The sequence below is a fragment of the Coloeus monedula genome (assembly GCF_965178545.1).
Source record: "Coloeus monedula genome assembly, chromosome: 13".
NCBI classification, from domain to species: Eukaryota; Metazoa; Chordata; class Aves; order Passeriformes; family Corvidae; genus Coloeus; species Coloeus monedula.
This window is the reverse complement of record NC_138793.1, coordinates 12,123,021-12,135,025: the sequence shown is the minus strand read 5'-3', so window position 1 is coordinate 12,135,025 and position 12,005 is coordinate 12,123,021. Positions and strand designations below refer to the sequence as shown.

The 12,005-nt window shown below is 38.0% G+C and overlaps 1 protein-coding gene across 4 annotated transcripts in view; it reads left to right on the top strand.

Annotated features, from left to right (window-relative positions):
- Positions 1-12,005, top strand: part of SLC7A6 (solute carrier family 7 member 6) — a 30,978-nt gene that overhangs the window by 15,683 nt on the left and 3,290 nt on the right. For all 4 annotated transcript variants that reach the window (XM_082289944.1, XM_082289943.1, XM_082289941.1 and 1 more), the window contains 2 exons: positions 10,175-10,278; positions 11,296-11,392. In XM_082289944.1, coding sequence (XP_082146070.1) covers positions 10,175-10,278; positions 11,296-11,392 — 201 coding nt within the window. The remainder of the gene's footprint in view (positions 1-10,174; positions 10,279-11,295; positions 11,393-12,005) is intronic.

Here is a 12,005-nt window from a genome sequence, read left to right as displayed (position 1 = left end):
ACTCAGTGCAAACAAGGTACCTGTGAAAAATTCCCCTCAGAGGGCAGTGAAATACTCACTTTGGACGCCTTTGCATCTCCCCAGTGGGTGGAGGGTCAGGCCTCGAGGAGTGAGGTATCAGCCCAGGACTCACTGTTGGCTGATCCTCCAGTTACAGCAAATGTGAGAGTTGGCTGGTTCTGCGAGGCCCTGCTCAGAGGGAGCTGCTCGTCGCAGCCTGCTGCGGTTCCAGGAGAGCTCCAAGGGTTTCCTTTTGGACTGCTGTTTGTAGGGTCACAGGAGAGTGGGCTTTAGTCATAATAATGTCTGGGGCGGCACTTCCCTTGATGGTGTGAGAATAGGAATGTTGTGCTCTTCTGGCAAGAAAAATATTTTCCAAGGCTGTTCATAAGGAGAGCAGTAGCTTGTTAGGCAGCAGCAGTTCCTGGGAGCAGATGGTGTTTCTGATAAGCTCGGGAAGACCTGAGCCCAGGTGCTGTTTTTCAAGACTGAGGCCTAAGGAGCATTTCTCAGATCACGGTGCCTCCTGGAAAGGAGGAGGGGGGAATGCACCACCACATCAAGTGGCATTTTGCTACATTATTGACTTTGCATCTTCTAGGGATGCATTTCATTTCAAGGGATGAAACAGGAAAAATCCCTAGTTTATTTTAATACTTAACACAGGAGGACAGAACAACTTATCATAAATATTTTAATCTCAAGTAGGAAAGAGTTAATGAAATCATGTCCAATAATAATAGATTACCAGATCTATTAAAATGAGCACAGATGCATCTTGTTACTGTACTTTGCAAAGTCACTAATTAGACTTGTGCACTTCGAGCTAATTGTAAATTAAGACTCATGAGTACATGGTTGTGTTCCTTTGTGCTGCAGTATTCCAAACATGGAGCAGGGTTGCTCTGAGCTGATGGTTGGTGCAAAGCTTATCTGTAAATGGATGTGTGGCAGCTCAGCCACGACAAAGTTCAGCTTTGTATCTCCTCTTCAGTAACTTATACCACTGTCTTCCCAGCACTGTATTCATTCCAAAAACTTTTAACATTTTGAAATTCATTATTTTTGTGTATGGAAGGAAGTTTGGATCCAGTTAAAAGATCTAAACTTCTTAAAGTAAAAGCTGGTAGAAACATGTTCTGTACTTAAGCTAATAATGAAACAAAAGTAAAGGGTTGGGTTTTTCTTTTGCCCTGTAACTAGTGAATTAATTGGATTGTTCTGGGTACTTCATATACTTTAAAGTTGAAACTTGGGAAAATTTAATCTTTTTGGCTATTTAAATCAGAGGAAAAGAAATAATGCCTTGCCTCCCTTTTAGATTCCCAATTGGCTTCTAAAATATAAGTAGTTAGACAACGGACAGAGAGTTTTAAATACATCAAAATGAAGGAAGTATTTTCTCTGTTCCCACAGAGGATAACTGGGATTAAAAACCAGCTTAGTAAACCAGGAAACTCTTGTTTCAGATATATGGGCAAATGGTCCTGCAAAAGCTCTGACTTAACTTTATTTCAGACTGCAGAAATATTTGTATTTAGTGTAAGATTTCAAAGTAGTTTATGGTAAATGTGGGCTGTAACTTGTTATTTCAAATTAATTATATAAATGTTTATTTCAAAATGTATTGAAAGTAAATAATAATTCTTTACCTTTTTTTAGCAGGAATACACAAATACAGAATTGTCATGAAATGTATTGGGAAAAACTTCCTAAAACATCTCAGAATGAGACAAAACAAGGATAGAAAATACTAGGCTTTGAATAAACATATGCTAAGGGGTAATTTATTTCTATTGTGGACTGTAGTATCCCATATAAAGTACCTTCCAGTGACTGATAATGGAATTATTAATACTTGTCTGGTAGTTACTTAATCCAGACAAATCTAAAAGCCAATATACAGTCCACTGTCTGTCCTGATTTCTGTAAAGCAACACAGGTTTTTCCCTAACAAAATCTGGAAAATACACTCCTTTGACAGCAGTGAAATTCTCCAATCCAGCCTATCCTCTAAGAGCATTCTGTGCTTGCTCTACTGTTGCTCCCTTGGGAGGGAATGGAGTATCTTTATACTCTTCAGGGAAGAGGCTTTGAGCTGTAAAGGGGTGGGGTGAAGGTGTTCCCGGCTTTTGAATGGATTAAAAGTTCTGAGGGAAGGAAGTATGAGTGTATCTTTCCACGTCACCTTGTGTACTGTTTTTCTTGGTGGCTGTGAGGCAAAAGAAATCATACCAAGGGATTGTATGGGGAAAAACATGATAAAATGTCCTCCTTTTACATCATAATTGCCTTCATTGTAGTATAGTCCCAGTGTTGGGCTAAGATGCTGAAGTTTTAAAGCTTTTTTGTTGAAGAAATTCAAGTGGTATAATAACAGCTCGCTTAAAAGTTCTGAAAATGCTCTTCAGATGATTGCTGATCATCTCAAATCACTCACTTTTTCAATGATTCCTGTCAGAGTTTCACAGTTGACTTCTGTTTTACCTCCTTATGCAAACCAACACAACCTTTACTGTTAAGTGTTACACATATGAAAGTTACTGCAGCTGGCTCCACAAGCACTTTCTGGGCTGTTTTATCTCCTAACAGGAAACATACTGGCTGCCAGTGCACAGCTCATTACCTGCTTCCTGTGTTTGGTCATGTCTGTGGGTTTTGATTGAGTTCATATGATAGCTGGTATTTGTCAGCTTGCTTCTTTTACTTGGAAGAGCTAAAAATGCTTGAAGCAAATAGTTGTTTGTCCCGCATAGCCAGCTGTCATCTTTCTTGGAGCTGTACAACTTTGTCAGTAAACTGGGGATAAAGAGGACGACTTCAGTTGCATCTTTGAATATCATCTCGTGAGTCCAGTGTAGATCAATCAATTCACCCTCTCTCGTATTCGAGATCAGGCTTGCTTTGCTTTGCCATGCTCCCTCGATGAGCTGGAATGTGGGAGGCTGTGTGTTTTAGCTGTTTCATTCTTCTTTGGTGTATAGTTTAATAAATGTTGAGTTAATTTTTTCTAACTGAATTCAGGCTGAATTTTAAAAATTTTTCTTAGACCTTTTGGATATTACTTCTCTTCCTTCATTGACTTCACTGGCTTCTTTTCTGAAGAGGAAAATCCATTTGTCCTTAGTCATCAGTGTCATGTTCCTCTCCTTTGCTTGCACTGGCACTTCCCCAGTAAGGTTTCTTTGGATGAAGTGCACATTCCATACCTTACAACTGAAGAACTCTTCGTTAGGGGCAGGCAGTTGCTTTTAGAGGGGAGCTGTGTAGTAAGCTATTTGCCTTCTTTCTTGGATCTAGCTGTAATTCACTGCCAATGCAACACTCCCAATGCCAGTTACGTGGAAGTTCTCTGGCTTTGGAATTCAAGCTGAAAAGCTGAGCTGAACTTGAAAGAGTGCTGTGTAATATTTTCAATATGAGATAGGTAAGAGACTTGGAAAACACTGAACCCTTGTTCTACAGCTAGCTGTTAGAGATGCTAAGAACAGGATAAACACCTGAGAAGGTTTAGATCAAATATCTTCAGTACTTCCATGAGAATATAAATGGAACTGTTTTACTGTTGGAGCTGACATCAGAAATTTTACTGTGGACTGGACAGAAGAGACATCTTACATGCATGTAGGAATGCAATATATTAATGCAGCAGAGTAGTGCTGGTTCTCTTACCATAAAATTGTGTTTAGTGACCTAAAAATGAAGAGGGAATTTTGTGCTGGACCTTGCACTGCACTGGTACCTTTTTCTCTGAGTAAAGGTGTTGCCGGTAATACAAGGAGAGCATTATGTCTGTTTGAGTAGAATTGATCAACAGCATGGTAATTGAAACAAGAATTACAGGAAACACTAACATTTAAATTGTTTTCTTTTGCACCTTTACCATTTTCTGGGTTTGATTGAGGTGCACTCTTTCTTTTCTTTAATATATGTGCCATTAAATCTAATTTGGTCAATGAGGAGAGATGTCATACAGTATCTTGACAATGTAATCTATGGCAGTGGGAGAAAACTTCTTCTACTCAGGGTCTTTTTTTGCATGTGCAGCTTCCTGATTGCCATAAATCAGAGTTTGTTTCTGTTAACAAATAGCACCTTGGAGACCTCAGAAACTCAAAATTAAGAAAACACACTGTAGTTCTGACTGCCAGATCTTCCTGTGATGTGTGAACGTATTTACACTTTGCCTCAAGAGAAATGTCAAAGCAGAATTAATTGTGTTTCCAAAACACTAGTCAGATTGCTCATATATATATTAATCCCCTTACTGCTCTGTATGATTTTCAGGGTAAGCATGTTACAGAACTGAGCCTGGAAAAGCTCCTGGGCAATAGGATCTTGAAAAGAGTTACGTGAAGAGGCTCCATAGATGCCTTTTAAACTCTCCTAATAGAAACGCATCACAAGCTTTGGGTATTTTTTGGTGTTTCTTACTCATGTTAGGCTACACATTCTCTTTGCATTTATCCCTCCAATCAATACTGTTTGGTGCTTTGCCAGCCCAGCATGTGCTTGTATCTCCATACACTCTCAGTGTAGTTTGACATTCCTTGTGTGCCTCTAAGTGCACTTCTTGTGTGCAGCTAAGTGTGATGAAGCAGGTCTCATCTTGTGATTTGTAACATAAATGTGGGTCATGCTGCTCATCTGTGTGCCTGAATTACTGAGTGTGAGGCAGTATTCCGTGTATTTTGTTGTGGCAGCTCTTGATGCAAGGGATTTCTGCTGCTTTTAGTTCAACCTGTTTGTATAGAACTGGTGTTTGGACCTTTAAAAGGACAAAAAAGTGTTCTTGCAAACCATTCACAAGTTTCCAGCTGATGATCATGAGATCAAACTAACCCAAGACAAAAATAAAATTTAACCAGTCATTCATGCCTTGAAACAAAGCTGTAATTCAGTTTTTGACCATTCTTCTGGGAGTAATGTAACATTTTAGTCATGATGCAATAAGGGCAGTTCAGCTGAGAAGTGCACAGCTGGAAGCCTCTTCCTTCATTGTTATTCCCCGATGATGGTTTGAAAAAAAAAAAAATTGAAACTAAGGAGAACAATTCTAGGTGCATGTCCTGCAGTGTGCATGTATCTATGTATACCTTACATACCCAATGGATGGGTGGGCATAAAAGAACTTTATCCTTAATTGCAAGTGTTAAATCAGCAATTCTCTGAATTCTGTTTCCAAGCTGTTGGAAGCAGTTACAATTCAAGTCTGGACTACAGGATTTTTCAGGCTGTAGCAGAGATGACAATTTAATCTCTTAATCCTTCTTGCTCTTTAGACTTTCTCAGAAGAATCCTGAGATGATATCCATCCCCATAGTGGTGGCTTTCTCCTGTTATGGTGGACTAAATGTTTCTGCTTATAGCTGCCTCCAGGTAGGCTCCTCTGTCATCTTCCACATACCTTTGTGAATGCTCCATTCTTTCCTCCATTGCCAGCTCATTTGTTTTTATAAATGGACTTCACAACTCCCAGAAGTAGTGGTAGTTAAAGTGGAACTGGTGAGGAGCTCAGCTCAGAGGTCTGTCTCATTTGTGGAGGATCCATGATTGCACAATTGTGGTTTTAGCAGAAAGCAGCCACTAACTCTTCTCCTTTTCCCTCCCTGCTTCCCTTCTTGGTGCAATGCACTCAGTGTGCATGCTTGATAACTTGATTTCATGTTGTGCTTTTCTCTGCCCTGCCTTCTTATGCAAAATAATCCTCTGATATGCACACAGTGAATGTTTATTGTTGCTGCTTTTACTTACACTTCAGTAACTCTTTCAGCAAGAAACACTGTGGAGATCTTTGGGTTTTGTCTTTGTTCACAGGAGATTATAGCTGAGCTTTAGAGAAGACATTTCTTGGCATCTGTTGAAAGAAGAGTGTTGAAAGATTTATAAATTTGTACTCAAATGTCTGAGTAATGAACTTGGCTGATTTTTGTTGTAAATGAGGGTGAAACCCTGTCAGAAAACACCTGCCTAAAGGCAGGTGGGTCATTATGTGTCATGTTAAGCTGGTCGATATCAATAGAAAGATGAGCCAAACTTTAGGTGCCTTTCAACTTTGTTTTGCTGAAAGATCATTTTGCAGGCAGATCTACTTGGCAAACCAAGCCGTACTCTTTTTTAGATGATTGTCAGTTAAAATAGTCTTACGCATTACCTCACCTCAAGTTTACCTCTTGAAGTTTCTCCACCCTTTTCTCTGTCAGGAATCCCAACAACAGCATTAGAAAGTACATTGGAAATGACAGTGTTCAGTAGAGGTTGTCACTACTCTTAACTTTTGAAGAGTCTGACTTTTACAGATCTAGGGAAATTACTTATTTAGGCTTTGAGCTGGATCAACAGTTGATGTAGAACATAGCCTGCATCCTGAATACTTTGAATCTGTAGCATTTTGATCTGTATATAATTTGTGGTTTTTACTGCTCAGAGGAATGATTGCTGTTTTCCAAGATGTGTGAAACAACATTAGCATATCTTAGAAAAATTGGATATAGATTACAGGATGGAAATAGCTTTGAGTTAGTCCTGCACCTGTCATTCACACTGGCCCATTACCAAATTTTTCAAAAGTTAATGGAAAATGCATGCAAAGAACATCTTTGGGGGGGAGGGGGAAATTTCTCCAAATGACATGTTAGCTAATTTACATCCTTCAGCATAAGATTACATTCATAGATTTTCTCTCTCTTCTTTAGCTTCAGATGTTAATATTATTTATCTAAATACTTATCCTTCAAGCAATTTTACTTAACATCTTAGTTCTCTAACATCTTGTTCTGTATCTTAACTTTATATATTAAAACAAAAAATCCTCCAGGATTTTTGTGTCTAGTAATTTCCTTTGCTGTTTGGCTTCAGAAATCAGCAATTCAGGTTCAAATATTCCTTTAAAATATTACAATTGCTTATTAGAATTTTCATCTTGTCCTCGTTCTGGAAGAGTTATCTTAATTCATTGCCTGGATCATAATAAATTACATTCTGCTTCAGGAGACTGGGTTTCTCTTTGAAGCTGCATTTAGATGCAATAAGGATCTGAGAGAAGCACTTTTGGTTCTAGGAATTATTTATTCTTGAGCAGCAGAAATCTTTTATATACAATAATGTAAATGATTTGTTGCAGTTTCAGTTGGCTGAAAATGCATTCCATGGTAATCCATGGTATACAGAACACATTTCTTATGGCATGGTCTTCTGCTAAACTGATGTTCTGATTTCAGCATGAAATAGAATATGTCTATGGACTAGTTCTTTTATACTTTTCTCATGTTATTTTTTATAGTATCTGTAGGAATCTGTGTGAATTTTTCCACCCCTGTGTTGAATGCTCCATTTTGAAGGAAGCCATGCTAAGATGGATAAACTAAAAGAGCTCTGGAAGAGAGGTGCCTTTCCGAGAACCAGAGTGACACAGCTGATGCATTGACTTTGAGCCTTTAGGCAGAGTTCCATTGAAGTGATTATTTGGTTTTGCATTGTCCTTCAGCAGCAGGAAACCCTGTCTGCCTTTGAGGCTCAACTAAATTACACAAAAGGATGGAATACATTCTGCTTTTCAGTATTAATGATGGTACACAGCAGAGTTGGATTCTGAGCTGTAACCTGGGTAATGTGCTGGACAAAGCACTTTTTCAATGCAGACAAAGAACAGGAAACTATATCTAGCCAAGCTTTGGTTTTCTCAGCATCTTGTGGTTTAAAGATTGACATTATATACAGGGCTTTGTCCCATGAAAATCCAACCCTCATATAACAAAAAAAAACCCCCAAACCAACTGTATTAAGTCTTTCAGGCTTTTTTGACCTGCGAGAACATTAGGAAAACAGATCATAATGCACTGCTATTGATGATCTGAAAAGTTCCTGGAGTAATTAAATCAAAATTTGACCACTTAAATTGAGATAACTTCATATGGTACAGATAAAGTCCAGTTCTGAATGTTAATCATCTTTGACTGAGCTCCTGAGCTCTTAAGTGTAATGATGACCAGTGCTTTGAAGGGGAGTATTTCCGCTGTCAATCTTACTGTGTCCCGCAGCCATAGGGAGGAAGAGGAGAGAAGATCCAGCAGGCAGGAATTGTACAGCAAGATTGATTTATTTAATTATTTTACAAACTCTTTTATAAACTTTTTCTTCATAGTCTAGTTGGACAAAGGATTAGCCACGCCTTGGGGGTGATTGGTTAAAATCCTAAAACATCCATTGTCAAAATATTCTTCTACTGTACCATAAACATAGTTCTACAAGGTCGCAGGTGTTCTTAGTTTACAGAACTTCTGCTATTATCTTCCATGAGAGAGAAAAGTATCCCACAGTTTAGAAGCAGCAGGAAAATTCCTTGCTAACAGCATTTTTGTATCCACAGGGGAGACCAAGGGCAATGTGTTTAAAAATACTAAAATCCTAAAATCTGAAGAAAATTTTTATAGTAGACAAACGTGCAGAAAGCTGAACTACTATATATGCTTTTTATGTCTGAGGATCTTGAAATTGTTAAAGCAAGAGAGAGATAAGAAAGCTATTTAGAGAAAGGTTCATGAAAAGGATTAGATTACTGCTACTTGCTAAGGTGTAAAATATTCAAATCTTTGGTGTTTGTTTGAATACTACTTATACATGAGTATGTACCTTTCTGTTTCCATAGTAGTGACTTCATGCTGTCTAATGTAGACACGATTCTTTTGCAACCATGACTGTTAGTTTGCTTCTGTGAAAGAAATCGTGGAAATGATTCAGTTACCTGTAGGTAAGATTGGGATGGGTAGGAAGGCTTCCTCCACCCATGTCCTCTGAACACAGCACGAGGGGATTTCTGCCTAACTTCACACTAAAGCTAACGTCCAGATACGTGCAGTGCTCAGACCAAGATGGGAGGTAGAATACTGTGGTGGCCGATTAGCCTGTGGCACAAGGGACACAGAGAGCTCTTGGTAAGACAGGCTCTGGTGTTAGACACTTATGATCGTGATGAGGGAAAGAAGTTTCTCTTAGGATGCTTGTTCTATTATGGTAATGTATCCCAGTTTGGCTTCTCCGGTTAGCTGTTAGCTTCTTCCTCTCGTCACTCCCCCAGAGCTTCCCCACTGGTTTCCGTTCCCTAGTCCCGCCTTTTCCCCGCCCCGGATAAAACGTCTGAGTTCGGCATTGTTCCGCCTTTGCCTCTGGAGCGTTTCACATTGGGAAGCAGTAACCTGCTCCTGTGGAATGCCACGCAAAGACCCTTCCCATCTCTTTTGTCACCAGCTTTATACTGAAGCTAGCCGTGCGTTTGTGCATGCGCACGCGTGAGCCCACAGAGCCGGACAGAGACAGTAATAGAATACCTATCAGTCTGCATGAATTAAATTTCTTCATTTTTCAAATGTGTTGTCTGATATTCTAAGTCTCCCACCCTTTTTTTCAACATCCAGGAGGCTGAACAGAATAGACCAGGACAGTATGTTGCAAATTATTACCCATTTTTGTTTTAGACCTAAGATTGCTGGCAATCAGTGGCTCTTACCACTTGCTGTGAAACTTTGATGCTCATGACTTCTTGGTTTCAGAGCTCTACCATGGAAAGTCCCCACAGTTGCTTGCAGTATTGTCTAGCAACATTAACAATTGAGCAAGTGATAAGATCACTTGCTTTGTCATTTGCCAGGTTGTGAGAGTAGAGCCCAGAGGCCGGTGGAGCTAAAGGAAAAGATGATGTTGCTTAGAAAACTGCAAAAGAAGGAAAATAAAATAGATTCCTAGAATAGTATCTCTAAACAGTAGGTGTGATGTTGGCTGTGGTTATCCACTGCAATATGGCAGTTCTCTGGTTAGGTAATGTTTTTAGTAATCCAAAGAATGTTCACTTAAGTTCTGTAGGTCAGTTAGATAATAAAATATATTAGAATTGGTACAGGATTGGTAAGGAAATTCTCAAAACATTTTGGTTTTCTTTGTGAGCATTTTTTTGTGAGCAGAAGATACGACTTCAGATGCTTGGCTAAAGAAGTTTGTGCTTATTTAGAATCCATAAATAAATAAGAAGACTGTGTGATTCTTTGCACTGCATTATGGACTGTCCTTACTATATTACTGTTTTTCCATACAAAATGTATTCCAAAGCTCTGATGTCACTGTTTTACATATTCTTTTTTGCAGATATTTTCATGTTTCCTTTTCTTTTCCCTTTCATCAGACATTTGCAGACCAGGTATTTGGTATCTTCAGCTGGACAATTCCCATTGCTGTAGCCTTTTCTTGTTTTGGTGGACTTAATGCTTCAATTCTAGCATCATCAAGGTATCTCTTTCAGTTTGACAAATGTTCATAAGTCTTTTTACATGTTACTGTTATGCTGATCTATTATAAGAGTGGCAAAAATAGTTTTTTAACTGAACCTATAATGAATAACCACAATAAACAACAGATCTAAATAAACCTCTGTGTGTATGTGTGTACATACACTCTTAACACTGCTTTGTTTCCCCAAAACATTCCTGAGTGTATGCAGAGCATAATTAAAGATAAAATTAATTTTGTCTGTGTGCTGATTATTTGCTGATTATTATCTTCCATTTTACTTGATAGAATAATTCTAGCAAGTTTTTGTTTTCAAATGTATTTACTGACCTTTTAAAAATCAGTATTTTAAAACTTTGTACTTGGAAAAACCCTAAAAAACTTGCTACTGGTATGAAGCTGCAATTGGAAAGCTCAGGATACAGTGTAGAACCTTTTCTTTGAGCACTGACTGTGGATATAACTAGCAAAAGTTTTAAATAGCTTTATTCAGGCGTTTTAAGATTATTCCTGTCCATTGAATGAATTTGCAATGCCTCTGTATTGAGAAGAAATATGATCATTTGGTGAAGCAGTCAACATAGAACAATTGGTAATAAAATTATGTGTGTTTGTTTTTTGAGCATGTGGTTGAGTGACGTAATTTTAGGGCCCTGACAGTCTCTTCTGCTTGGCATTGAAAACTATTCTTCCCTAAGCTGGAATGTTTTCAGTGCTAGCTTTTAGAATTTTGTGAAACAATAGAAATTTGTTTCAGTTACTTAGATGTTGTCTATTTTACCTGCAATATGACTTTTTAAAAATTGTTGTTAACAGCATGTTTCTAAAAGCTTATATATCTTTCAGTGGTTGTTGTACAGTACATTTTCATAAGAAGGGTTGAATCCAGATTCCAGTTTTAAGGATGGAAATTCAGTAGTGTACATATTTATTTTGACTTGTATTATTTTTTGATTTTTTGTAATATATTCTCTCTTGCCTGTGGTCTCAACGTGTTTTCTTACTGCTTTTTTTCAGGCTATTTTTTGTAGGATCTCGGGAAGGTCACCTTCCTGATCTGTTGTCTATGATCCACATAGAGAGGTTCACACCTGTGCCAGCACTGCTCTTCAATGCAAGTTGTTATTGCTTTTCTTTTCAACTGATTAGATGGGACAAACAGCACAGCTTCCCTCAAAATGGAGCTTCAAGACAGGGCTAGAAAAATGTACACACATATATATGTATAAAAAATAACATGAGAAAAGTATAAAAGAAGTAATCCATGTACGTATTCTATTTCATGCTGAAATCAGAACATCAGTTTAAGCAGAAGACATGTCATAAGAAATGTGTTCTGTATACCATGGATTACCATGGATTGCATTTTCAGCCAACTGAAACTGCAACTAATAATTGACATATTGTGTATAAAAGATTTCTGCTGCTCAAGAATAAATAATTCCTAGAACCGAAAGTGCTTCTCTCAGATCCTTATTGCATTTAAATGCAGCTCTGAGAAACCCAGTCTCCTGAAGCAGAATGTAATTTATTATGATCCAGTCAATGAATTAAGACAATCTTTTCAGAACAAGAATATGAATTATTTAAAGAAAAACTTTAAAAAATTCACAAGAGACAACTTAAAATATACTGTCATCAAGGTGATTGCTGAGAGAGTGATTTTTTGAGGCATAACCAAGGAGTATAAGGTGTTAAAGGCAAAAAGAAGCATAAAGAGTAAGTTT